At 48.0% G+C, this 23693-nt stretch overlaps 1 protein-coding gene across 2 annotated transcripts; it reads left to right on the top strand.

Annotated features, from left to right (window-relative positions):
* Positions 1–1830: 1830 nt before the first annotated feature.
* Positions 1831–22789, top strand: setd5 (SET domain containing 5). 2 transcript variants are annotated; one of them, XM_056605723.1, is made up of 23 exons: positions 1831–1964; positions 5810–5912; positions 6303–6559; positions 6670–6728; positions 6845–7032; positions 7146–7184; positions 7339–7641; positions 7917–8065; positions 8154–8271; positions 8384–8493; positions 8794–9040; positions 9321–9404; positions 9563–9712; positions 9801–10172; positions 10484–10744; positions 11277–11394; positions 11595–11821; positions 12037–12093; positions 12209–12715; positions 14511–14788; positions 15048–15166; positions 16427–16506; positions 16592–22789. In XM_056605723.1, the coding sequence occupies exons 1-23, from the start codon at positions 1894–1896 to the stop codon at positions 17099–17101; spliced, it is 4407 nt and encodes a 1468-aa protein (XP_056461698.1). In that variant the 5' UTR covers positions 1831–1893; the 3' UTR covers positions 17102–22789. The 2 variants fall into 2 exon arrangements, with proteins under 2 accessions (XP_056461698.1, XP_056461699.1); XM_056605724.1 differs by having other exon boundaries at positions 6324–6559.
* The last annotated feature ends 904 nt before the right edge of the window (positions 22790–23693 follow it).

Genomic DNA, 23693 nt, shown 5'->3' on the forward strand with positions numbered 1-23693 from the left:
CACACTTAAGCTCTTCATAACCCCCTGCCCTTACAGCTGCCACTCCTCTGTGGACAGGGACCGCCTAACACAGGATGCACACCATTCATTTCCACCGGAAGTTTCTCGTCCAACATTCTTTCTTTGTAAGGATGACTCGGCAAACCATGGGCAATTTATTAGCATGATTTCCCATGCAACTTTATGTTCACGGGTAGTTTTGTTTATCCACTAACATGATGATGAACAGGATTTTTATATGTTGAAACCGTGAGCAGTCTTGGCTGAATAGACCATTATGTTATATTATATTTTAGTCAGCAAAAACAGAATTCTATCACAGTGAAATTGGGGGTTTCCCTTGTGATTTAACCGATGATCCAGTTGATTACCATTAGCATTGATGTAAGCCAGCACTGTATTGTGTGGTTAACCACCTCTTTGAGGTACTAACTAAGCACTATGCAGATTGTTTGAAACATCACACTGACCCAATCACACTCAGCTTCACAGTGGAGATAAACGGTAAAACAACACGTTATATTAAGTGTACCTGTGTGTGTGTGTGTGTGTGTGTGTGTGTGTGTGTGTGTGTGTGTGTGTGTGTGTGTGTGTGTGTGTGTGTGTGTGTGTGTGTCAGAGCTATAATTCAAAATAGAAAGAAGGAAAACTGTTCAAAGGTTTAAATATGGTCAGGTACTGTCTTTTTATTATATACATTTTTGTATAATTTCTGGTACAAATATGTGTGCAACCACAAATGTTACCCTCCTTCACCTTCAGTCTGTGTGAAAGTAATCAAGGATTCTCCAATGACTGTCCCTTCTGCTACGTTTTATTGAACTCTGGTCCCCTCATTTAACTCTGGTCTCCTCATGAGCCCCTGTTTAACTCTGGTCTCCTCATGACGTTAGCCCCTGTTTAACTCTGGTCTCCTCATGATGTGAGCCCCTGTTTAACTCTGGTCTCCTCATGACGTGAGCCCCTGTTTAATCCTGGTCTCCTCATGATGTGAGCCCCTGTTTAACTCTGGTCTCCTCATGACGTTAGCCCCTGTTTAACTCTGGTCTCCTCATGATGTGAGCCCCTGTTTAACTCTGGTCTCCTCATGAGCCCCTGTTTAACTCTGGTCTCCTGAGCCCCTGTTTAACTCTGGTCTCCTCATGAGCCCCTGTTTAACTCTGGTCTCCTCATGACGTGAGCCCCTGTTTAACTCTGGTCTCCTCATGATGTGAGCCCCTGTTTAACTCTGGTCTCCTCATGATGTGAGCCCCTGTTTAACTCTGGTCTCCTCATGACGTTCGCCCCTGTTTAACTCTGGTCTCCTCATGATGTGAGCCCCTGTTTAACTCTGGTCTCCTCATGACGTTAGCCCCTGTTTAACTCTGGTCTCCTCATGAGCCCCTGTTTAACTCTGGTCTCATGACGTTAGCCCCTGTTTAACTTTGGTCTCCTCATGACGTTAGCCCCTGTTTAACTTTGGTCTCCTCATGACGTTAGCCCCTGTTTAACTTTGGTCTCCTCATGACGTTAGCCGCTGTTTAACTTTGGTCTCCTCATGACGTTAGCCCCTGTTTAACTCTGGTCTCCTCATGATGTGAGCCCCTCTCTCCTCTCCAAGTCTCCTCATGACGTTAGCCCCTGATTAACTCGGGTCTCCCCTCTTCTTCTCTCTCCTCTCCAGGTCTCCCCATGACCGTGAGCCGTGGGCGGCGGCTCAGCGGCTCCCCCCCTCTGGTGTGGACAGTCACTGCAGTTGGGGCCCTGTAACCAACCCCACCCCCTTCCCCCCCCCTCCCCTCCCTTCCCCCCCTCATCTCTCCCCCCTCCTCCTCCTCCCCTAACACTTCTTGAATATACCTCCTTTTATTCCCTCCCCTGCCTCCCCCACCCTCCCGCGTGCCGCTGGACGTCATGAGCATAGTAATCGCGCTGGGAGTCACCACACCTGAAACCTCGTACTCCGATATGGCTGCTGGATCCGAGTGAGTACAGAATGCTGCACTCGGTCATCACAATCACATGTTATGTCTATACACAATCATCAATACTTTTGCAATAATAGAGCTGGGTGATATGAGAAGAATTATTACCACAATAATTGTGGAGAATTCTTAACGATATTGATACATTTCATGATATGCTTGTGAGTTTTAAGGACCATTCTAAACAGTCTGAGGGTCATAACTAGGGATCGACCGATATGGATTTTTTTAGGGCAGATACCGATACCGATTTCTTTTCATCAGCCTTAGCCGATTCGCCGATAACGATTTTCTTTAGCCCATAATTGGAGCCGATAATACCCTGGAAATCCAGAGTTCTCGCGAGAGCACACTCTGGGAACGAGAAATATACTCGTGTATATTCTGGCCCTCCCCTGGCCCAGAACATTAATCAATCACATCGATGTATCAATATAGGCGTACCAAAAGCGTTGCTGTTTTACCGACCGGATACGGCAAGAGTCTTATCTATTGGTTAGCTCCGCTGGTCTGGATACGTCACCCCTTGTATTCTTCTGATTGGTCGTAGTGTTATCCAATGTGTTTATCCAGTGATATTTTCAAATGCATGCTTGGTGCCGCTGTCACGTTAAAATTGTACCGGGGGCGAAAATTGTACCGGCCTACGTCATCAGTTGTTGACAACTTGACAACTGATTTGATTGGGTTGTCCGTTGCCGGGCAGGTTTCAAAAAACATTCGGCTCATGTTTCCAAAGACGAAAGATAACATAATACAGATAACGGATCGCTAGATAACACTTGTTTTTACTTTATATTTGTATTGTATTGAATTGTTTAATCGAATTTAGCTAGTAAACTGAGTGTTTAAAGCAGGTTTCAAAAACCTGTCTTGTCACGCTCAATGAAGGAGTGCAATGAACGAGCATGAAAGTTCGCGAATGTTCAAGAACCTTCCTACGTCATTCGACGCGATCGCCCGTTGCCGGGCCGGTTTGGAATTTGTCAACAACTGATGACGTAGGCCGGTACAATTTTCGCCCCCGGTACAATTTTAACGTGACACCGCCCCTCGAGTTGGGTAATTTTCATTACTCGTTGCCAGACCCTACAGCTTTCTAGATGGGGGTCTGGATTTCCAGGCTAAGCCTCCCTCAATTTACTTCATAAAAATGACATGATGATGATAACAAATGTTACAATGTCTAAATTTGGGAAAAAAATGAACATTTATTAAACTGTCTGTAAATCACGCCGAAGAAAACGAAAAAAATATATATTGATAATATATAATCGGTCGATCAGGTATGTGGGCATTTGTATGATATTGAACTAAACTGCCTTCCTTTCTCTCTGACGGTTGAACCCTCATATAGGGATGCATTTATTCATAATTTCTCTCCAAAAAATACTTTGTAAATGAGAATTTCCCCATAAACAAAATGGTCAAATAGAAAATAATGTCCAGATATGTATCCAGCTGTTCTCGAAATCGCGATAAAAATTTGATTAATCGGCTAGCCCTACCCTATGATCATTTTAAGGCAATTTCCTTATTAGTGCTATTCGTGAACATTCCAATTCGTTCATTAGGTAGGTATTAAAATCTCAATTTAGTATTGGAATGCTTGGGTTACATTTCATGGGAATATCAAAGCAATATTCCAGGGATAGAATATGTAGCGGCGGAGACATCTCAGTCCAAGGACGCTTAAGGTAACGCTTAGGTTAACGCTTAAGTTAACGCTTCACGCCAACCCTTCACGGCAACTCTTCACGTTAACACTTCAAGTTAACGATTAGGTTGACGCTTAAGTTATCGCTTAATGTTGGAAGGCTGATTATGGTCCCACGTTCACGACAGGGAATGACCACACAGTCGCTTCGACGTAGTCATAAACCTTTATGGTTCTGCGCCATCGGGTTTACGTGTCGATATGCGAGTCTGTGGTATAGAGAGAACAAATAGTTGGTCTTTGTCTGTGCATGCTATTACTTTATTTATTGGTCTACTACTAGAAATTTTGATTATGATATGGGTTCTAGCAACTTGAAAGCTGAATACGACTCAAACATTGTGCAACAAAAACAGAAGATAGGCTGCTATTTGTTCGTAGTTGTCCATTCTGGACATTATATTCAAAAATGCAAAATTCAAATCTTTTCCCATGGTTTTATTTTTTTTGCATACAAAGTTTAACGCCGGAAAAGGTGTAGTTAGCAGACCAACCACAGCCCTTGTGGCTGCGTCACCTCGACGCATGTATACAATTTTTGGGAGGCGCACGCGGCACGTCAGGTCCTTGCGGTCGACGGAAGGAGGGTCCGCAAGGGCGTAACGGGTCCATAACCCCCTTGCGTTGTGCAACGTGGAACCACAATTCCGCCTTAATGCTTAAAGTTAAATCTTCATGGTAAGTTAGCTTGGGGGCAACCCTTCACGTTAATGCTTAAGTTAACGCTTAATGGTAAAGCTTCATGGTAGCGCTTCATGTTGACCCTTCACATTGTAGCTATGTTCGTTCTTCTTTTTGCGGGGATCCAGGCCCTCAATACTGCTTGAGTGCGATTTCTCTTCGGTGAACAGCAATAGTCACGCGTGCAATCTTATAAAAAATGTGCAGTGTTCAAAGCAGTTTGCTTTGTGATGATTGGAAGAAGAAGCTTTTTACTAGTCTCCGTAGAACGGATGAGGGTGTGAAAGACATGTGCGTCCACACAGCAGTCCTGCTTGATATCGTAGTATTCAAACAGAACCCTGTAGGGAGGAAAAGGATCAGAAAGCATTCTGCAGCAGCGCAAAATACGCACTATCAATCTACCAAGTTCTTAACTAATATTATCGGGCCAAGACTAAGCTAAACTTAATTGATTTATACTATAAACTGGGCACTATATTTGCCCAGCCCTATACGGTAAACACATTTAGAAGTATGCAAGCATTTCCGGCTATATGAATTCATATGAAGACATTGTTACGTTATTAGTTTGTGTCTCCTCTTAGAGATGATAATGACAGGTCAGGTTCTGGGTGGGCGATATGCTGCGTCATCCTTATCTTCAGGGGCGGCAGGGACGTATACAGGTGATGTGTTTTTATTTTTGAGGGATAGGCTATATTGTGTAAGAAACAACATTAATTATGTGTACAAATAATATTCAAGGCTCTGTCGTTTTGAGAATCGTATGGTTAATAGACTATGCTCCTTATAGGACAGGAGATAAAACTCCCCAGTTTTTCCATTTAAGAAAGGTGTATTGTATTTGGCATGATTCGCATGCCCTGGCATGCATCCCTGGCATGCATCCCAGCCTTATCCTTCGGACCAGTAATATTCGGACCAAGAGTGGATCTGATACCCACTGCCTCCAAACAGCACAGACGATAGCCTGCCGATTTATTTGCAGATTGATAGTGCAGATTTCATGCAGTTTGTTCGACCTTTCAATTGGTCGGAATTCAGCCAAGATTTCCCTCGGTTGACCACAGCCCTAGATAATGTTAATCTTGTTTGCTACAAGGAGTCAAAATATACTTTACATGAGTGAAGCCGGGCCTATGTGACCAGGAATCGCCAGCAGTCTGTAATGAACATCCGTGCGCTTGAGTTATAGTGGTTCTATGGATTGCAACTGGCTTCGACACGCTTGCCTACAATCCATACTCAAAACATTTGCCTCAAGAGTCAAGACCCTTTTTAACATTTCATTTCTACCATTTGTACAGGGGGAGGGATAGTATTTTAGAATAATGTTGGCCAGGTTCTTTAGGTTCCCAAATGGCTCTGCTCACTGAGATGTTTTGGGCTGTGGCTCCACCTAGTGTCTGTCTGGAAGAAGTCATTCTCTTTGCCTTTGTCTCAGCCCTGAGTCAGTGGAAGCAAGTCCTGCGGTGAATGAGAAGAACTACAACAGCCACAGCTGTGGGAGTGCACAGAGCCATGGGTACCGGGGCCTGCCCTATACGGTGAGCTCACAGGTCATTGGTTAAATTATTTGACTCTGTCCTGAATTTGTGTTGGAACACGACCCAAAGGACAAATGTAAAGAAAATAAATTAAGAAAACGAGTACCTCACTCATGACCATGAAATCCATTACTTACTTGTCCACAAGTGTTGTTTGAACAAAGCTAAACATACGTATTTAACCTGCCATAACTACAATATATCTCTATTTATATCTATAGATCTAGATATCTATAGATAAATCTATCTTTACGATGCATCTTTAGTTACCACTGCTGCACTGTTTCACATAGCGTGTTTTGCCTTCATTTTCATTCGTCTCCATTTTTCGTTTCCCTCCCTACTTTTTCCTTGTTTTGCCTGAACACCCGTTCTTTGAAGATGCAACAGTCTTCCGTTGTGTGTTGTCAGGATCACAACTATGGCGCTCCCCCTCCTCCCACCCCACCCGCCTCCCCGCTCTCCCAAACCATCATTCCCCGCATGGAGCTCAACGGCGGTGTGGCTCATGGCCATGGCTTCCGCCGGCGCGCCGGCACCGAGGACCACTCTGCGGACAGCGACAGCTCGTCCTCTGAGGACCCTGAGAGCTGGTGTCGCTGCACCCTGACCTCCGACGGCCAGCTCAACAAGTGCCACAACTGCAGGTGAGCACATCTCTGGACCGGGCGCAGAGTTTTGCCGCGCCTGTATTGTGGTTGCTTCAGTTTTATCCCCACGTCTCCTCCTCACCTTGTTCTTCCGGCCCTATCCGCAGGGGCGTGTACTGGAGGAAAGCACCCGACGGCCAGCACAGGAAGCCAGAGAATATATCCGGTGAGTTGAAAGAGCGACCAGGATGTAGTAAGGCGTGCGTCTTCTTGTTGGTTCATCTTGTTGGCTGGCATGTGCCTCTGTAAACAGCGTGATGACATGCTAGCTTCTCTGCGTAGTGGGGGAGAGCAGCGCAACGGAGAGCGGAGATGAGGAAGTGTCTCCGGCCAGCGTGTCGTACACGGCCACGCAGCACACGCCGACCAGCATCACGCTCACCGTCAACCGCATCAAGAGGAACAAGTCCAAGAAGAGGAAGAAGAGCACCGAGAAGGCTCGCGGGACGCCCAAGAGCAAGAAGGTCAAGGTATGTTTTTAAAAGCTGGGCAATGCTTGCCATTGTGCGTGGCATTTGCCCGGATGTTTGGCTTGATGGTAAATGTATATCCACATAACGTTCCTTTTCTTTTTTTCTTTTAGGCCTTCAGAGAGGGTTCTAGAAAGTCCATGAGGATGAAGGTACGATTTGAATGCTTTAATGTTATTTTTTTGTAGTCATACCTTGGTTTAGTCAACCAGCCTGAGGCATTTAGCTGGCTCCATCCCTTCTGAGTTGCACTTGTGGTCAGCCACTGGTCATAACCACACTGCCCTCCTTCACCCCCTGTTGCAGAACTCGACCACAGAGGCCAACGTGTTGGACGAGAACACTGCAGAGGGCTGGGAGACCAAGATCCGCCAGTGGACGGACCAGTACGACGAGGCCCACGCCAACCAGTATAGTGCAGACGTCAAGACGCTTCTTGAGTCGCACTGCGGAGCAGAGACAAAGACGGAGAGCGTTGCCACAGCAACCGCACAACAGTCGAAGATCAACACGACGACGACGGCGACGACCCATCTCAGTGTTGACGTGGACAGCATCGACCACACAGAGCCAGCTAGCAACAACGCAGTGTTGAGCTCCCAGATGCAGGTAAGCTGACCTCTCAAACTCCCACTACACACTTGTTTTCTTCAGGGAGGTTGCTGCATAGACTGCCCCTAAGGCCCACATCTGAAGCCCAGATGACTGAGAAATTAAATCGGCTTAACCCGAGCCAGACCACTCCCTTTCTATCCATTAGATGCAATTATCCAAAGTTTGATAGAAGGCCCTGTCAGAGGGATGCTCACTGTGTGATATGTGGCCGGGGTTTTCCATAGTCCAACTCTTGTGTGGTTATGAGATGCAATGTGAATTTGTTTCAGCTCCAGCTGGGCCGTGTTACGCGGGTGCAAAAGCACAGGAAGACTTTGAGGGCGTCTAAGAACATGGACCCTGGCACTCTGATCATAGAGTACCGGGGAAAGGTCATGCTCAAACAACAGTTTGAGGTCAACGGGCACTTTTTCAAGAAGTAAGTCACCTTCATAAGTAAAAATGATGCTCAAAAGGATAGTCCTCTCCCGGTGCCACATACCATTATTCTTACTCTGTTTCTGCAGACCCTACCCGTTTGTGCTGTTCTACTCCAAGTTTGACCAAGTGGATATGTGTGTGGACGCGCGGACTTTTGGCAACGACGCCCGCTTCATCAGGAGGTCGTGCACGCCTAATGCCGAGGTGAGATTCTTTCTTCATTTATTTGTTTTATTTCCAATGAACCACGGTCATATTCTTCGAACTTTGTTTAGGGCTGTGCTTTATTTGTTTCTCTGTCTTGTCTTCACTGAAGGTTCGGCATGTGATGGCAGAAGGAATGCTGCACCTTTGTATACACGCCCTCGGGCACATCACCAAGGATGCCGAAGTCACCATCGCATTCGACTACGAGTTCCACAGCTGGTCAGTATCACGGCTCCCTAAAACTGCATTTCTTTGTCAGTAAGCGTTTGCTTGTTCAACATTATTTCTTTGTGATTTGAGTTGGTTTGAGAAAGTTTGTAACACTCATGCTGTGCACTGGGGGAGGGCTTAACTAGGATATCAATAGCAAGCAATATTGACAATAAAAGGTTCAGTAAAATGAGTCATTGATGAATTAATTCAATGAGACTATGGTATCGTCTAGCTCAGCAGAAGCAAATGAAACAACAGCATATACCGACATGCACTTTGTCCCCCCCTCGACACCAACCCCCTCAGCAACTACAAAGTGGACTGCGCCTGCCACAAGGGCAACCAGAGCTGCCCTGTGCAGAAGCACAACCTCCGCCCCAAGGAGGACCCGTCGTGTACCCCCTCTGCCCCTTCTTCACTGACCGGGGCTGAGACCCGACAGCGCAAAGCCCGCAAGAAGGAGCGGGGCGAAGGCCCCGCCACAGGGGCTACCTCCGACGAGGGCAGCCAGCAGCCGGAGGCCGGAGAGCTGCATGCAGCCAGCGACACAGAGGTGGCATTTCCCTCGGAAAGCTAGTTAGCTATCAATTAAAAGCCTTGTGATGGTGGCTGAGCATCAGGTGCTCTCGATCTTGACTCTCACATTCTATACCTTGTGTCCTCACTCGACCACACACACACGCGCGCACACTAACTCAGTCAGCATGTTGGTGCACAAAATATATAAACTTATTTTAAACAACATTTACATTGATATTTAAGAAGACCCATTTCATTCTAAATATTTTGGTATTTGGATAGTGTTCTAAAGTCGTCTATATATTGTGATGAAGGACGGGCTCCAGGATGAGATGAAGCAGGAAGAGGCAGAGGAGGGAGAAGTGGACGAGAATGGCCTCATCAGCTCCAGCAAAAAGGTAACACTTTGGACTCTAGGGAAGGTTTCAATAAATACAGAGGTGCTTATTACACCAAGACAATGAGGACCTTTTTGAAAGGAAAGCATTTGTCTCAAATCCCTGTTTTGTTATGTTTAAGAAGGTCCTACGAACAGTGTTTGTCTTCCTGTTTGTAGGCGTTTGACAGCATGGAGAAACGACGGCGAGCGATGGGAGCGGAGGACCCTAAGGAGGAGTGTTTGGACCCCGCGGACGGAGCAGTGAACCCCTCTACTGGAAGCACAGCAGCCGTGTGCATCAGCACCCGACGGGCCACCTACGTTATGGTCCGTTGGAGTGAAAACCCTTTCTCCATCAGGTTCATCCTGTTTGGTCCAGCAACTGACCTGAGAGTTGTTCCTCTTTCTTCCGTAGGAACTGCCCCAAAACGAGCCAGAAAAGGCACCGACATCCTCGGCCCCTGGCCTCGCCGCTCCGACTAAGCCCCCGCCGGCCCGTTCCAGCAAGCCCCGTTCCAAGAGCCGCATCTCGCGGTACCGCTCCAGTTCTTCGCAGCGCGCCCGTCGCCAGAGGCAGGCCCTGGCCCAGCAGGCCGCCGCCGCCGCCGCCGCTGCCGCCGCCGCCACCGCCACCACGGACCAGACAGCAGTGCCAGAGGAAGAGGGGCTCCACGGACCGTTCAACACAGAGCTCAGTGCGGGGGAGTGCGGCCTGGGGGCCGGCCATCTCCTGGACCCTGAGGTCTGCCTCAACAGAGGCACCCTGCGCTACCCAAAGACAAAAAAGGTTTGGGAGAAATCTTCTGAGGTTTTTGCTTTTGTGGACGTCTCTGGCTGTTTTCACCAGTTCTATCAATTATTTGCTAATTTGTGAAAAAATTACAGCCCCCACTTACAACAGCATTATTACAGTGAACACATGAATATCCAAGAACTTTCCAACTTTAACTCTGTTTGCAAGATCAATATGGAATGGATCGAACAGTTCTTGACTCACAATAATGGTCCAGATGGTTTACCAACTCGGTCCAAATTATTTTCCACTAGGACCACACTGCTTTTCAAGTGTCTAATGTGAACTCCCCTTCAACCCCCCAGTACCTGGTGACGGAGTGGCTGAACGACAAAGGACCCACTGGGGAGAAGATCCAGCCGGACGTTCCCTCGGATGGGCCGCTGCGCATCACCACAGACCCCACGGTGCTGGCCACCACCCTCAACATGCTGCCAGGCCTGTCCCACACCTCCTACATCTGCACCGCGCCCAAACACTACGTCCGCTTCGGCTCACCCTTCAACCCGGAGCGCCACCGCCCGCGGCCGCTGCAAATGGATGGCACCTATGGCTGCTACAAGAAGGTGAGCACCTGCTCAAAGCTGGGGTCAGGCACGCTGACTCTAGCTCTAGTCCTTTATTGGAATTGGTATCTGCTGCCTCTGAATTAATCTCTATTGCAATTGTTTTCATAGTTCGGACTGAACAAAAGCGGTATGCATGTTAAACGTAGTCCGCCCGTTTAGCTCATCAACAGCGTTTACCAGAGGCTGTCCTTGGCCCATACTAAAACCTGATTGCTGTTTCAGTTCAAGCCTTCTCTCACGGTCCTAACCGGACCACTGTGGCATATAGTCGCCACAGCTCTGCGTCCTCTTTGTTTAAGAAATGTATCCGTTCTCTCACCCACACAGCAACAGAAGGTGGGCAGCCTCAGATTAATCCAATATGGAGACCTTTTCAGGAAGCTCCAATTTAGTGTAGTGGTGTAAAACACTGGCGTAATGTGAATGGACAGGCCCAGGAGGAGAAGGGACTAGATTTGGCCAGCGTGGACATGTCTCAGTGAACCGTGTGACCTTGACGCCTCATGCTGTAATGTGTTGTCCCGGGAAGCGCTGGATCAAGCAGGCAGAGGACGAGAGCTGCTCAGCCAGCCTGGAGGACGGCTCGGAGTCCACCTCGTCACACCAAAGCACCAGCAGCAGATCCACGCCCAACCCCACGTCTCACGGTATGTTCTCCCCCGCGTTATACCCACCGGCTTCCCGTCAAAAAGAGAATAAACTGATTGGATGACATAACAGTCAGTGAGTGGTTTGTGAGAAACAGCCCATGTGTGTTAGTCAGGATTCTTTGGTTCTAAAACATGATGTCTCCTAATATTCGTTTTTCTATTTGATCGATCGTTCCGACTCTGGACCCCTCTCACAGAGCTCCTGGCCCCCTTTAAGAAGCGCCGGGCCAAGTACGCCGCCGTGCCGCTCCCCATGCAGCACCTGTCCCGCCCGCTGTCGCCAATCACACCGCCGCTGCCCGAAGACCCTCTGCACCCCCTGATGGGTCTGCCCTGTGGCCCACTGCTGCTGCCCAGCAGCCTGGGCTACTCGCCCATCCCCTCGCTGCCAACCAGCCGCTGCAACACGCCCCTGCAGTTTGAGGTAACTCAGTCACATCCACTGGTTACAGAACCCTTCATTAAGCAGTTTGAGACGGCGCAGTCACATCCACTGGTTAAACAACACTGACCTCATAATGTATCTTTTGAAAGGCCTTGCACTTGGTTTAAAGTACAGCTAGCCCTCCTAGTCCTAGAGGCCCTGTGTGATCGTCTCATTTATCTATGAATGTCCTCTTCTTTTGGGTCACCCTGCAGAACATATCGTCCCCAGAGGCCTCTCCCGTACATCGGCCTGAGTCCATATCTCCTGAGGTAAGCCCTCTTCGACACAGCCCCCTTCTGAGTCATCACCTCTCGGTACAGAGCAAACCCGCCTGTTTCCCCCATGTCCTATCGGGCCCTCCCAACCCTGTGCTTCTGTCCCCAGCCCTGCTTGCGGAGCGACGCCGACGGACCGCAACTCCTCTTCCAGGACCTCTCGCTGCCCTCCAGCTCCGGCAGCCCCGCGCCCGCCTCAGAGGACTTTTCTCTCCCCGGGGGGCCCTACGGAAACGATTCCCAGGGCCTCCCTGCGTCGGGGGGCCTTGCGCCGCCGTCCTGCCCCCCCTCGGACCTTGCCCCCCCGCCTCCGGGCCGCGACCCGGCGTTCAGGACAGAGTTCAACCTCATATACACGTGCTCCCCGCTCAACGCCAACCTGGCCACGGTGGGGAACGGCGAGCAGCGCCCCTCCCGGTCCGAGGGCCGCTTCTCCCCGCCGGAGCCTTCCTTTGGGGGCGCAGGCATCCAGGGCCCCCCTGGAGAGCCAGGCTGCATGTCCCCCTATGGCGAGTCTCACTACAGTGCTGGGGACCTCTACAGCGAGAGCAACTACGGTGCTGGGGACCTAGGCGGCACGTCTCCCCACACTGGCCACCAACCAGTGAAGAAGAAGGCAAGTTGGTTGAGCGTGTGACCCTGCGTGGCGTTTGGGATATTAAGCCCAAGCTGTAGCTCGTCAGTCAGGCCCTCCTCTGTTACAGTTTCAGCTGTATAAGCTTTGTCCCAAATCACAGGTTCTTAGGTCAGTTGGCCAGGGAATGGGAATGAACTACAAATGTGGATCCATTTAAGATGTTTGCGTGTGCGTGCTTCTGTGGATATCTGAAATGATTATGAATGTATGGCTCCTCTATATTATTCTTCCTCCTGCATACCTCCTATACCTGTTCTGTCCTTACCTTCCTCTTCCTCGTCACTCTGAGTGATGGTTGAAACCTTTTCCAAGTCTTTCTTCCTGCTTTTCTTCCAAGGCAGAGGGCCAATCAGCATGGCATTAGTCTGCTGGCAGGAAGGCCCGGTTACCAGGCTATAGCTGTAAGAAGTCAATACAAGCCAGTACAGAATATGGTGAATATATTCTCCCTATCCAAATACGTCTCTATTAGTGTGCATGTCAATATTTGTTTTTTGCATCTGCATAAAACGCCACATCCACACCCCCCCACCCCCCCCTCATTTGTTTTACTTTGATTTGCTGTGGTGGACACTATTCTTTTCAGTGAGATTCAGTAAACGCATTAGTTGCCTCCCAGCCCCGAATGAAAGTAAATTGAACGCCCTTCTGTATTTGCTACATACCATTCATGACTCTTTTCCTGCCAGGCCGCTTCCTCACAGAATTATCAAACAAAGTTTGCACAAAGTACAACGGTGTAATACAGGGCTCCAGCCCAATCGGACATGGACGCATCCCCCAAAAGTGTCCTTGTTGGTGCTCATGTTTATTATGGTTCGGCAGCATGTGCTGTTCCTAAATTGCAAGAAAATACTGTTGGCTTGCTCGTTGATAGCACACACCATTTGAAGGGTGGGATGCACCTGTCCATCCTATGGACATTATGTACAGAGTTTGCCGTTTTATTTACAAGAATCTCCCAAATAAACATGGTGCATTCCATTGTGACCACTAGAACGTGGTCAGAATGGAGCAACAGGAGAAAGCATTCACCCCATGGCTCAGGGCTTATATTCAGAAGGCCTGGGTTCAGGCGTCCATCCATCTGCATATCCTTCTCTCTGGTCAACCGGCTCCATTTAGCCTCTCTTCCCCCCCCATCCCCAAGTCCCGGTCTCGGCTGTGACTTGGGATGGGCGTCGCCATTCTGTTGTCTTCACTGTGTTTGTGTTTTAAATCCAAAGTGTCTATTTGAGCGTTCTGTTGATGTTGTCTTGGCGATGCGTTTGGTTTGGAAATAATCAAGTGTTAACTAAAAGCCATGTTATGGAGTTTGCTTAAAGAGTAACAAGTGAAAAGTTGAGAGCGGGGTCATTTCTGGGGTCACTGTGGCTCCTTTTTCTTATTGGTTCAAATTGGTGACATCATTGCAACAATTGCAACAAAGATAAATGGCAGCTGCCTAGGTGGAGTGCTGTCTCGTATTTATGCTTTGTCCTTTGTGTAGCCTCTGTCAAACCAGATGACCGCTGTAAGTATTCTCAGGTAATAGTAAGATACGGTTGCATCCATTTACATAAATGTCAACCTCCTTTTCCAGAAAAACATGTGGGCTCTGTTGGAGGAATGGAAATGCAAATGCCGGGGATGTCTCGGTGCATGTGCGACTGCCATTTGCACAGCTTGAGCCAATAATGTCGCAGGGCGTCTCGTTCTCCTGCTGGAGACGTGATGAGCGTGCGTCGTCCTGAGCGGAGCAGCAGTCTAACGGCGGCCCCTCTCTCCCGACCAGGTGTCTCTGCTGGAGTACCGCAAGAGGAAGCAGGGCAGCGGCCGCGAGCCTGACCCGGGCAGCTCCTCCTCTTCCTCCCTGGCGGTTGTCCTGGGCAACCAACCTGGTTTCCACTACAGCCAGGATCCCTATCATCCTCCGCCTCCTGCCCACCCCCATCACCACCTCCAGCCCGCCGCGTCCCCGCTGAGCTCCTTCTCCTCCCCTGCCCACGCCTCTTCCTCCTCCACCCCCCACGTAGAGGAGGTCAGCCCTCCGCAGCACAGCCCCAGCCACTGGTGAGGAACCCTGAAGGTGGAGCGTGTTCGGTCCAGCCCGCAGTGTAGCAGCCTCCTCGGTCCGTCTCGTACTTGATCAGGAGAGGCCAGCCAGTCTTATTGGAGCTTGGGGATGATAGTCGACAGCACTTAATGATACCTGATGCCATATAACGGCGACTCATTAGTCCTCACTGCCACTGTAGAACAACACGCTGTACTGATAGCTAGTCTGGTGAGGAGACCTGAAGACCTAACCCAGCTCCCCGTTGCCCCTCAGGATGGTCCCCACCAGTGTGGAGCGGCTCCGGGAGGGCCAAGGGGTGCTGGAGCGTGTGCTGCGGGGTGGCATGAAGGTGGACCGCATCCTGAAGAAGACCGACGGTGACAAGGAAGCCGGTAAGCATTGCCCCTGCTTCTTGTTTGCCGTTTCCACGTGTGTGGCCTGGTTGTCTCTAAAGGTACGGCCACACTGAGCGCCTAACCTGCCGCTTGATCATTGTGTGTTACAAGAATGGTTCAACCCGCTACTTTTCTTTTGCTCCACAAACATGCATCACTACCATCGCTGCGCTGTATTTGTTGTGGGAGTCCGAGGAACGTAGTAAATCCAAACGCCTGATGAGCTTAGATCGGGCCCAGAAAATCAAGCCCGACCTGGTCCGAGCTACAGTTAATTAGGCCTACTCTGCTAAATATATATGTAAGGGATAATGTATAGAACGGTGGGCAGCTGGTCATTATCGGAAAAATAAGGTTTTCCGGCGCCCAGCGGAGGTGTCTTGCTTCGACCTGAAGGGGCTTATTTTCGATAATGACTGGCTAGTTCTATACATTATCCCGCTTTATTACAAGGCTACTTGCCAAACCGAAAAAATAACTTCACATTGTCATGGTGCATCTTTTTACAATTTGTTCGTTGCCAGCATTCGTAGTGTTGATCAGCATAGTTATAGTCTGCCAAAGACGTTGACGTCGCTTAGCAACCGAAGACGCTGGGGTGGACAAGTTACCGGACTACTGGCCATGCAAGTGAACGGAGCGTTCCACGGCACTTAGAAGACCCGTGTAATAAAGGCCTATAATATTTCTGATTATGGCATAGATTTCTCCTCAGATTAGGCCAATAAAGCAATGATTTCAAAAAAAAAACACAAACACTCGATCAAAGGCCCGGCCCGAGGATAGTGGTGGGGAAATATAGGCTGGACCCGGCCCGCGGCTCGGACTCGGGCAGAGAATCTAAACTCTAGTCTAGTGCATGACATCCTCCGTAGGCGCTCACAGCTGGGTGAGTTTCACCACCTCCTCATCGTTTCAGCACACACTGAAACGATGACTTGGTTGTCCATGTTCTTTCTGCATCTGCGTGTCCTCCGTCCCTCTGACATTGACGTTGGGTCAAGCTCAAGGCTGATTGGCTATCACGGCTAAGCGTCACACGTAGGAGTGTAAAAAGTTCAATATTTGAACTTCGTCCGTTGGTGCGTTGGGCTCATAGGTGCGTTGGCCGCGTTATTTAGGTGCGTAAAACGTGTCTAACGCGCTGCTTTAGCGCGTCTAATGCATCTATAAACCTAAACCAATGGCAAAAAGGCCGATTTTCTAGGCCTCTAACGCGTTCAGTGTGGCCGTACCTTAAGTCTCCCTGGCTTACAGATGGATACGAGCCGCAGGGGCCACGGGGCTCTCCCAGCAGGAGCCCAGCCCGCTACAGTCCCTCCGTGTTCTCCCAGCAGGTGAGTCTCCTCCTTAAACCGTGTTTGTTTTAATGGTGCTGGACGACAGCCAGGCTAACGTGTTTGACTGGGCACTTGTATGCAGTCGTGTGAGGGCCAGCGGCAGATGGACAGCCCCTCGTTCCACCAGCAGAGCAGCCCCTCGCCCTTCTCCGGCTCCTACAGTCCGTCGTCGGGCCAGAGCTTCTACTCCCGCCTCTCCCAGGACCACCCCCCTTCGTCCTACCCCGGGCACCACCACCCCTCCTCGTGGTCGGACCCCCTGCCGCCAGGCGGGGCTCTACACCAGCAGAGCAACAGCAGCTGCAGCAGCAGCCACCTGAAAGCCAGCCTGCTGAGCAGCAGCAGCGCGGTGGGGTCAACCACCCCGGGTTCCAGGGGCAGTGGGCAGGCAAAAACTGACCTGGCCTCCCAGGCCTGTAGACTTATTCAGCAACAGCAGGGGGCGCTGCAGGCGGGCGCCCGGCTGTTGACGTCGTCCCCCTCAGGGGCCCCACACTACCCACCACGCCATGGGGCCACACCCTCCCTCGCCCAGTTCCAGCACCCGCCGCTGCAGGGCTCTGGCGTACGGACCCAGTCTGGAAGCTTTTAGTGTGTGTGTGTGTGTGTGTGTGTGTGTGTGTGTGTGTGTGGCTCCTCAGGAAGGTGGTGGAGGGGTGGATGTACAGATCTAAGAGGACTTATCATGGCGTTTATTTTCTTACGGTGTGTGTCATGTTAAATGTATGATGCGTCCTGCACAGAGCTCCTCACTGACCAGACTGAAAAGGAATCAGTGCCAAGAGCCAGTTTAAAAAAAAAAGAAAGAAAAAAAAAAGACCTTTGGAAAAAAGAAATCAGCGTGTAACTTGAAATCCCCCTCCAGTGTCCCCCCCCCTCCCCCTTCGGGGCGCACGCTACGTTAAGGCCCAAAAAGTGAAAACAAATCAACAAAAACACAACAAGCTAGATTCTTGTACAAAGTTGTGAAAGACGGTTCGAGCCGTGTTCCTGCTCCTGGGTCACGGCCCCCTGGGTCCTGAGAAGGCTTCTGGGGCTTTGATTCCCTTCATTTGTTCTTCATTAGTGGACTTCTCTTTGATTTGCCCGCCAGTTTCCCCTACAGTAAAGACGCTGCTTCATTGGGGAAGGCGGGCAGAGGTCAAACGAGGAAAGGAGATACGATCATTCCATGGGATCGTCACACATCTGAAGCCCTTTCCCTCATATTCCCTCTGGGTTTCTCACAACCTGAATGTCGCTTCACTTCAGTGCTTTGTTTCCACTGTAACATGTTTGTGAACAGATGCGGAGCCCTCCCCCTCTGTCATCTTGGTGCTGCAGCCTTGTTTGTGTTGGGTTTGAGTGTCCCGTTCTTTGGTGTGTTTTATTTTCTCCAGTGATGGAGGCTCGACCCTTTCACAGTTGTTCTTCCCGCCAAATCGTGTACTGTTCATAACAGCCCTATTCTATGTTGGAATGCAGGCGCAAATGAGAATCTGACCTTATTTCTTTTACTATTTTGTTGGGTTTATCTCATTGTATTTCTTTGAATCCTTTTGGATTTTTTACATATAAATATGATTTCTTTTTTTTTTTAAACAAGAAATTATCCTTTCTGACAGATCTGTGCATTCCGTATACCAACAAAGAGATGCGGATGAGTTCTCTGGGATGGTTTGGATTATATATATATATATATATATATATATATATATATATAAGAAAAAAATGCTGCTGTGGTCTCGTTTTTACGCAAGAGCTGCTTCATCACGTTTTTCCGTTTCCAGGAAATGCTGTAATCAGTTTCATGTTTTCTACAAGTGTCCCCCACCTGGGTCGAAGGTCATTGAATACCTCACCCCCACCTGGGTCCTGGGTGTGAAGACAGTTGGAAGACCACTCCCCTATCTGGGTCCTGGGTTAGAAAACCGTTGGAAGACCACTCCCCTATCTGGGTCCTGGGTTAGAAAACCGTTGGAAGACCACTCCCCTATCTGGGTCCTGGGTTAGAAAACCGTTGGAAGACCACTCCCCTATCTGGGTCCTGGGTTAGAAAACCGTTGGAAGACCACTCCCCTATCTGGGTCCTGGGTTAGAAAACCGTTGAAGACGTTGTTTTCTGTGTGGTCTCCGTTCCCCGACCTCACAAGAACGAGAAACCTTCAGTACATCCGCTGTGGACCGGATCTTCTACAGGTTTAACATTTGATAGGCCAACAGCGCACACATACACAAACACACTGGGTCGGCCTTAGAGGCACACACACCAGACCTCCCCCATCCCTCCACTCAGACCCTCAGACCCATGGATACTGAATGTTGGACAAAGTGATCTGACCCAAAATTAACCAGCACCTTAAACTGAATCAGACACCATACAACCAGTGTGTATGAATACATGTACTACTTTGTAAAGAGAACTGTAGGGACTGGGGGGTGACTGGTACACTTATTGTGAAATGCATGATCTATTTGTTTTAGGGTCCAAGTTGCGATGTGGTGGAAATTCATTACCTGGACTTGTTCTTCTGGCCGGTTTCTGGACGTCCCCCAGAGGAACGAATTAAACAGCGCTGCATTATGGTGTTCATGGACACTTATTCAAGCCTTCTTTTCCCGTTGGTTTCTTTGCAGAGCGTTAATCCCCCCCCACACACACAAACACACACACCCATCCCTTCTGAAGAGTACAGGAGCAAAAGAGATGTAATGCATTTTGATAATAAAATACTTATGATGGGAAATGTATTTTGGAAAGAAAACAAAAACTGCAACTGTTTCATCTTCTATCCCGTACACAAACACACTTCACGGCAATGCAATGTTCTATTTATTGATAAGATAGTTTCATCGATTTATACATAACAGCGTGATTGATTCAAATATGCAATATCTCCTACCAGTGGCCGCTTCCATTACGATGCAGCTCCAGCCAATAGAATCGAGCAGGTTCACATGCATAAACTAGAATTTTTACTTTGAAGCGAGCCTGACCCTTAACGTGTAACATATTATGGTTTAGCAGAAATGTGAGATCGTTTTTGTTTTACCCTTCAGTCAAATGTTTTCCTAAACTAAATTTGATGAATTAAGTGTAGAACAACACTCGTGAAGCCCACAAGAGCGGGCGTCTGCTGATCTCGAGATCAGATCTGTCGGTACTGGACATATAACGGTAGCTCTTCTCATTATTTTTTACATTGGCTTTATTTTATATATTATTTACATATTTATATTTCAACAAATAATGGCAGTGACGATTATTTTACCTTGAACCGTTCTCCACAATGGACCATGCATTAACATCCCAGTGCTCAACCGCACAAGTGGTGCTGAAGGGCAGCAGAGGATTCTGTAGGTATGGAGGGGGAGGGGAAGACCACTGGAAACTCGTACTCTTCAAATCTATTTATGGCAGTACAGTATCTGACCTTTGACAGATTCGCTCTTTTTCCATGGCTCCACAAAATGTGGTTGCTAATGGTGCGTTCACATCGCTGGAAATTATGGGGGGGAAATGTTCGCGTATTTGTGAACAAAACCTCATGACGCTCTTATGATTCTACTTCCGTTCGGTAACTAGGGCCAGATTTTGATAACAGAGTAGGCCAGTTGGTGACGTATGGTTTACTAGTGACGCTCAAGAAAAATGGCGGAACATGACCGTTTTACTCAATATAAAATAATCAACCATATCATACTTTACTATTGTTTGACGTAACCGTCTATCGGCATCGACCTTGCTCAGTTTTAAACGTTGTGTACTGGTAAACCAGCTCTAGATAAAGGCAGGTGTTGCCCTCGATACAGTGGCAGTACTGTATGTGCTTCTCATAAATAAAAGCAAAAGGATAGTATGGGTTAAAAAATAAAAAAACATTTTTTCTTTATGGATTATTACACGGGTCTTCTCAATGCCGTGGAACGCTCAATTCACTTGCATGGGCTCTTCACAATTTCCGGCACCGTTGCCAAGTGTAATGGACCGCTGTCATGGAAATGATGATGATTTCTTTGGTTATGTCACGTTAAAATTGTACCGGGGGCGAAAATTGTACCGGCCTACGTCATCGTTTGTTTACATCCTGACAACCTGACAACCTGCCCTGCAACAGACGACGCGATGCAGAAAACATGTTTCCAAACGACGAAATAACATAATACAGATAGCGGATCGCTATCTGAATTATGATAGATAGCGATAACACTTGTTTTTACTTTATATTTGTATTGTATTTAATTGTTTAATCGAAACAATAAAGAAAATTGCCCGCGAAACGGGCGATCGCGTCAAATGACGCGTCAAATCACGTTGGAAGGTTCTTGAACATTCTAGACTATGAAACCTGCTTAAAACACTCAGTTTACTAGCTAAATTCGATTAAACAATTCAATACAATACAAATATAAAGTAAAAACAAGTGTTTTCTAGCGATCCGTTATCTGTATTATGTTTCAAGAACCCTCCTACGTCATTTGACGCGATCGCCCGTTTCGCGGGCAAAACATTGTCATTTGACGCCATCGCCCGTTTCGCGGGCATTTTTTTTTACTGTTTCGATTAAACAATTAAATACAATACAAATATAAAGTAAAAACAAGTGTTATCGCTATCTATCATAATACAGATAGCGATCCGCTATCTGTATTATGTTATTTCGTCGTTTGGAAACATGTTTTCTGCATCGCGTCGTCTGTTGCAGGGCAGGTTGTCAGGATGTAAACAAACGATGACGTAGGCCGGTACAATTTTCGCCCCCGGTACAATTTTAACGTGACAGTTACACTCCTCAAGTAGTCTGGTAACTTTTCAACCCCAGTGTCTTTGGTTGCTAAGCAACGTCTTTGGCGGACTATTTTCTCTGCTGATCAACACTAGGAATGCTGGTGGTAACAAATAAATTGTAAAAAGACACCATGTGAAGTAATTTTTTCGATTTGCCACGTAGCCGTGTAATAACCGGGATAATGTATAGAACGTCGCCGGTCATTATTCGAAATGAACCCCCTTCAGTGGGAAGCAAGACAACTTTGCTGCGTGTCGGTGTCCTGTTCGCCCTGTCGGGGCTTATTTTCCCGATAATGAACGCCATTCTATAGCTGTCAATTATTTTTGTTTATTACACGGCTCTTCTCAATGCAGTGGAATGCTCACGTCCACCATATTGACCGCTGTCAAGGAAAGTGGTTTTTTTTGCCTCTGATTCACGTAATCTGTATCACTCCGCAGTCCGGTAACTTCAACCCCAGCGTATTCGGTTGCTAAGCGAAGAAAAATTTCTCTGCTGATCAACGCTACGAATGATAACAAATATTCGTAGCGTTGATCACAAATTCGTTTCGGACTTGCCAAAACGAAAAAATAACTTTACCAGCATTCGTAGTGTTGATCAGCAGAGAAGTAATTTGTCCGCAAAGACGGTGACGTCGCTTAGCAACGCAAGACGCTGGGTTGACAAGTCACCGGACTACTACCCATGCAAGTGAACGGAGCATTCCACGGCATTGAGAAGACCCGTGTAATAAAGGCCCATAATATTTCTGTTTATGGCATAGATTTCTCCTCAGATTAGGCCAATAAACCAATGATACAAATAGAAATAAAAACGCTCGATCAAAGGCCCGGCCCGAGGATAGTATCGGGAAATATCGGTCCGGCACGGCCCGCGGGTCGGGTCGGGTCGGGCTCGGGCAGAGAATCTAAACTCTACTTAGCCATATGTCACGTTGTCAACGTTGGATATATGGAGCAGAACATAGTGGGTCATGTGTCTGATGCTTTTTGGAAAGGTATTCTTCATATAACGTACCAGACAGATTTTGTATACATTTTATTCCTTAGTAATTAGCTACATCGGTATGCCGTCTTTCAGCCTTTCATTACCGGTGTTACACCGAATTCTGCGACCCACCGAAAAGTGTGACCCCAGGGGGCACTGTTGCACATTTTCTGCAACATGTACGTGTGCATTATAACAAAAACATAAAAACATAAGATCTCCTGTGGGTCTTTCTTTTCTTGATACTAACATTAATTCTAAACAGCATTTTACACAATAGCCGATAATAGGAAATGCTCAAAGGCAGTGGTGTGCACAGACATTTTGGGGGGCAGGTGCTCAGGGAAAAATAAGGCCACATTAAAGTGTCATTTCGAAGTGAAGAGTGATCATTACCACTTTTCTAAAGCACCATCCTCCTCAGTGCCATGTCTTGATGTTGATGACCTCACTATGATTGATCTTGATATATTTTTCTATAGCAAGCAGGAGAAGGTCAGAGAGCCGTTCTTCTCCACACAGACGGAGAACATGACCGTGACAACTGCTTCTGTGGAGAGATAATTTTCAAAGCTGAAAATTATCTCTCCACAGAAGCAGTTGTCACTGGCAATGTTTCATCGATTTTTATCATCTTCACAAAGGCAGGAAAGATGAGCCGGCCACTGTTTTCCCTCAGTATGGCAAAGATTTCTTTGAGGTCTTTTGCAGGAAAGCTGGAGTGGAACACCTTTAGTTTTGTCTTCAGCTGGTCCTCGTCTTCTCCATAGAAATCAGGATGTGGACGGCTTCCTCCTTGGCTTCTGCGTTTGGGGTGCTTACCCAGTTGGCATGTACCGTGAAGGGGTGGAAGGACTGAATGATTCTAGCAGTGGGACTTCAGCTCCTCAGTCACAGTATCCAGAAAGGAGGCTTAGGGAGCAAACAATACACTCTAGACTCAATTCATTTATGTGTTACATCGCCGGTTGGGCAGGGCAGGGGAGTAGGTGTGTGTGGGCAGCAGCTGTGAACTACAGCTGCAACGCGCCTCCGTTTGTGTCCGCTCTGCGCGTTCACGTTGACAAAGGAAGAGAGTTGTGTGCGAGGAGGAGGGGGGGGGGGGGGGCATATATATTGGGCCATTATTATCACACGTTTTTAATTGTCGAGCCTTTATAGATGATAATGTCGGCATGGGCCACATACACTGTTTAAAAAAAAAAAAATTATGATTATTTTATTTTTTTCAAAAGGGCACTTGATTGGGTCAGGGGGCAAAGGGCAGGTGCTATAGCACCACCTTGGGTCTACCTGTGCACTGCTCAAAGGTAAATCAGCGTAATTTAAAACTGCCTCTAGCTTTTTATGGGTAAAGAAGCAACGGTGAAGGACCGTACTAAACGCCCTATCCATTGTATCGGTCTGTAAAATGCTAATCAA

This window comes from Gadus chalcogrammus, chromosome 13 (genome assembly GCF_026213295.1).
Source record: "Gadus chalcogrammus isolate NIFS_2021 chromosome 13, NIFS_Gcha_1.0, whole genome shotgun sequence".
Taxonomy (NCBI): Eukaryota; Metazoa; Chordata; class Actinopteri; order Gadiformes; family Gadidae; genus Gadus; species Gadus chalcogrammus.

What these genes read in the sequence shown, in the direction of transcription:
- setd5 (XM_056605723.1), top strand. Translation starts at nt 1,894, where the DNA reads ATGAGCATAGTAATCGCGCTGGGAGTCACCACACCTGAAACCTCGTAC. An exon ending in CCAAGAGCAAGAAGGTCAAG is followed by an intron (nt 7,033 to 7,145) that starts GTATGTTTTTAA and finishes TTTTTCTTTTAG; the next exon opens with GCCTTCAGAGAGGGTTCTAG. An exon ending in CCTCCGTGTTCTCCCAGCAG is followed by an intron (nt 16,507 to 16,591) that starts GTGAGTCTCCTC and finishes ACTTGTATGCAG; the next exon opens with TCGTGTGAGGGCCAGCGGCA.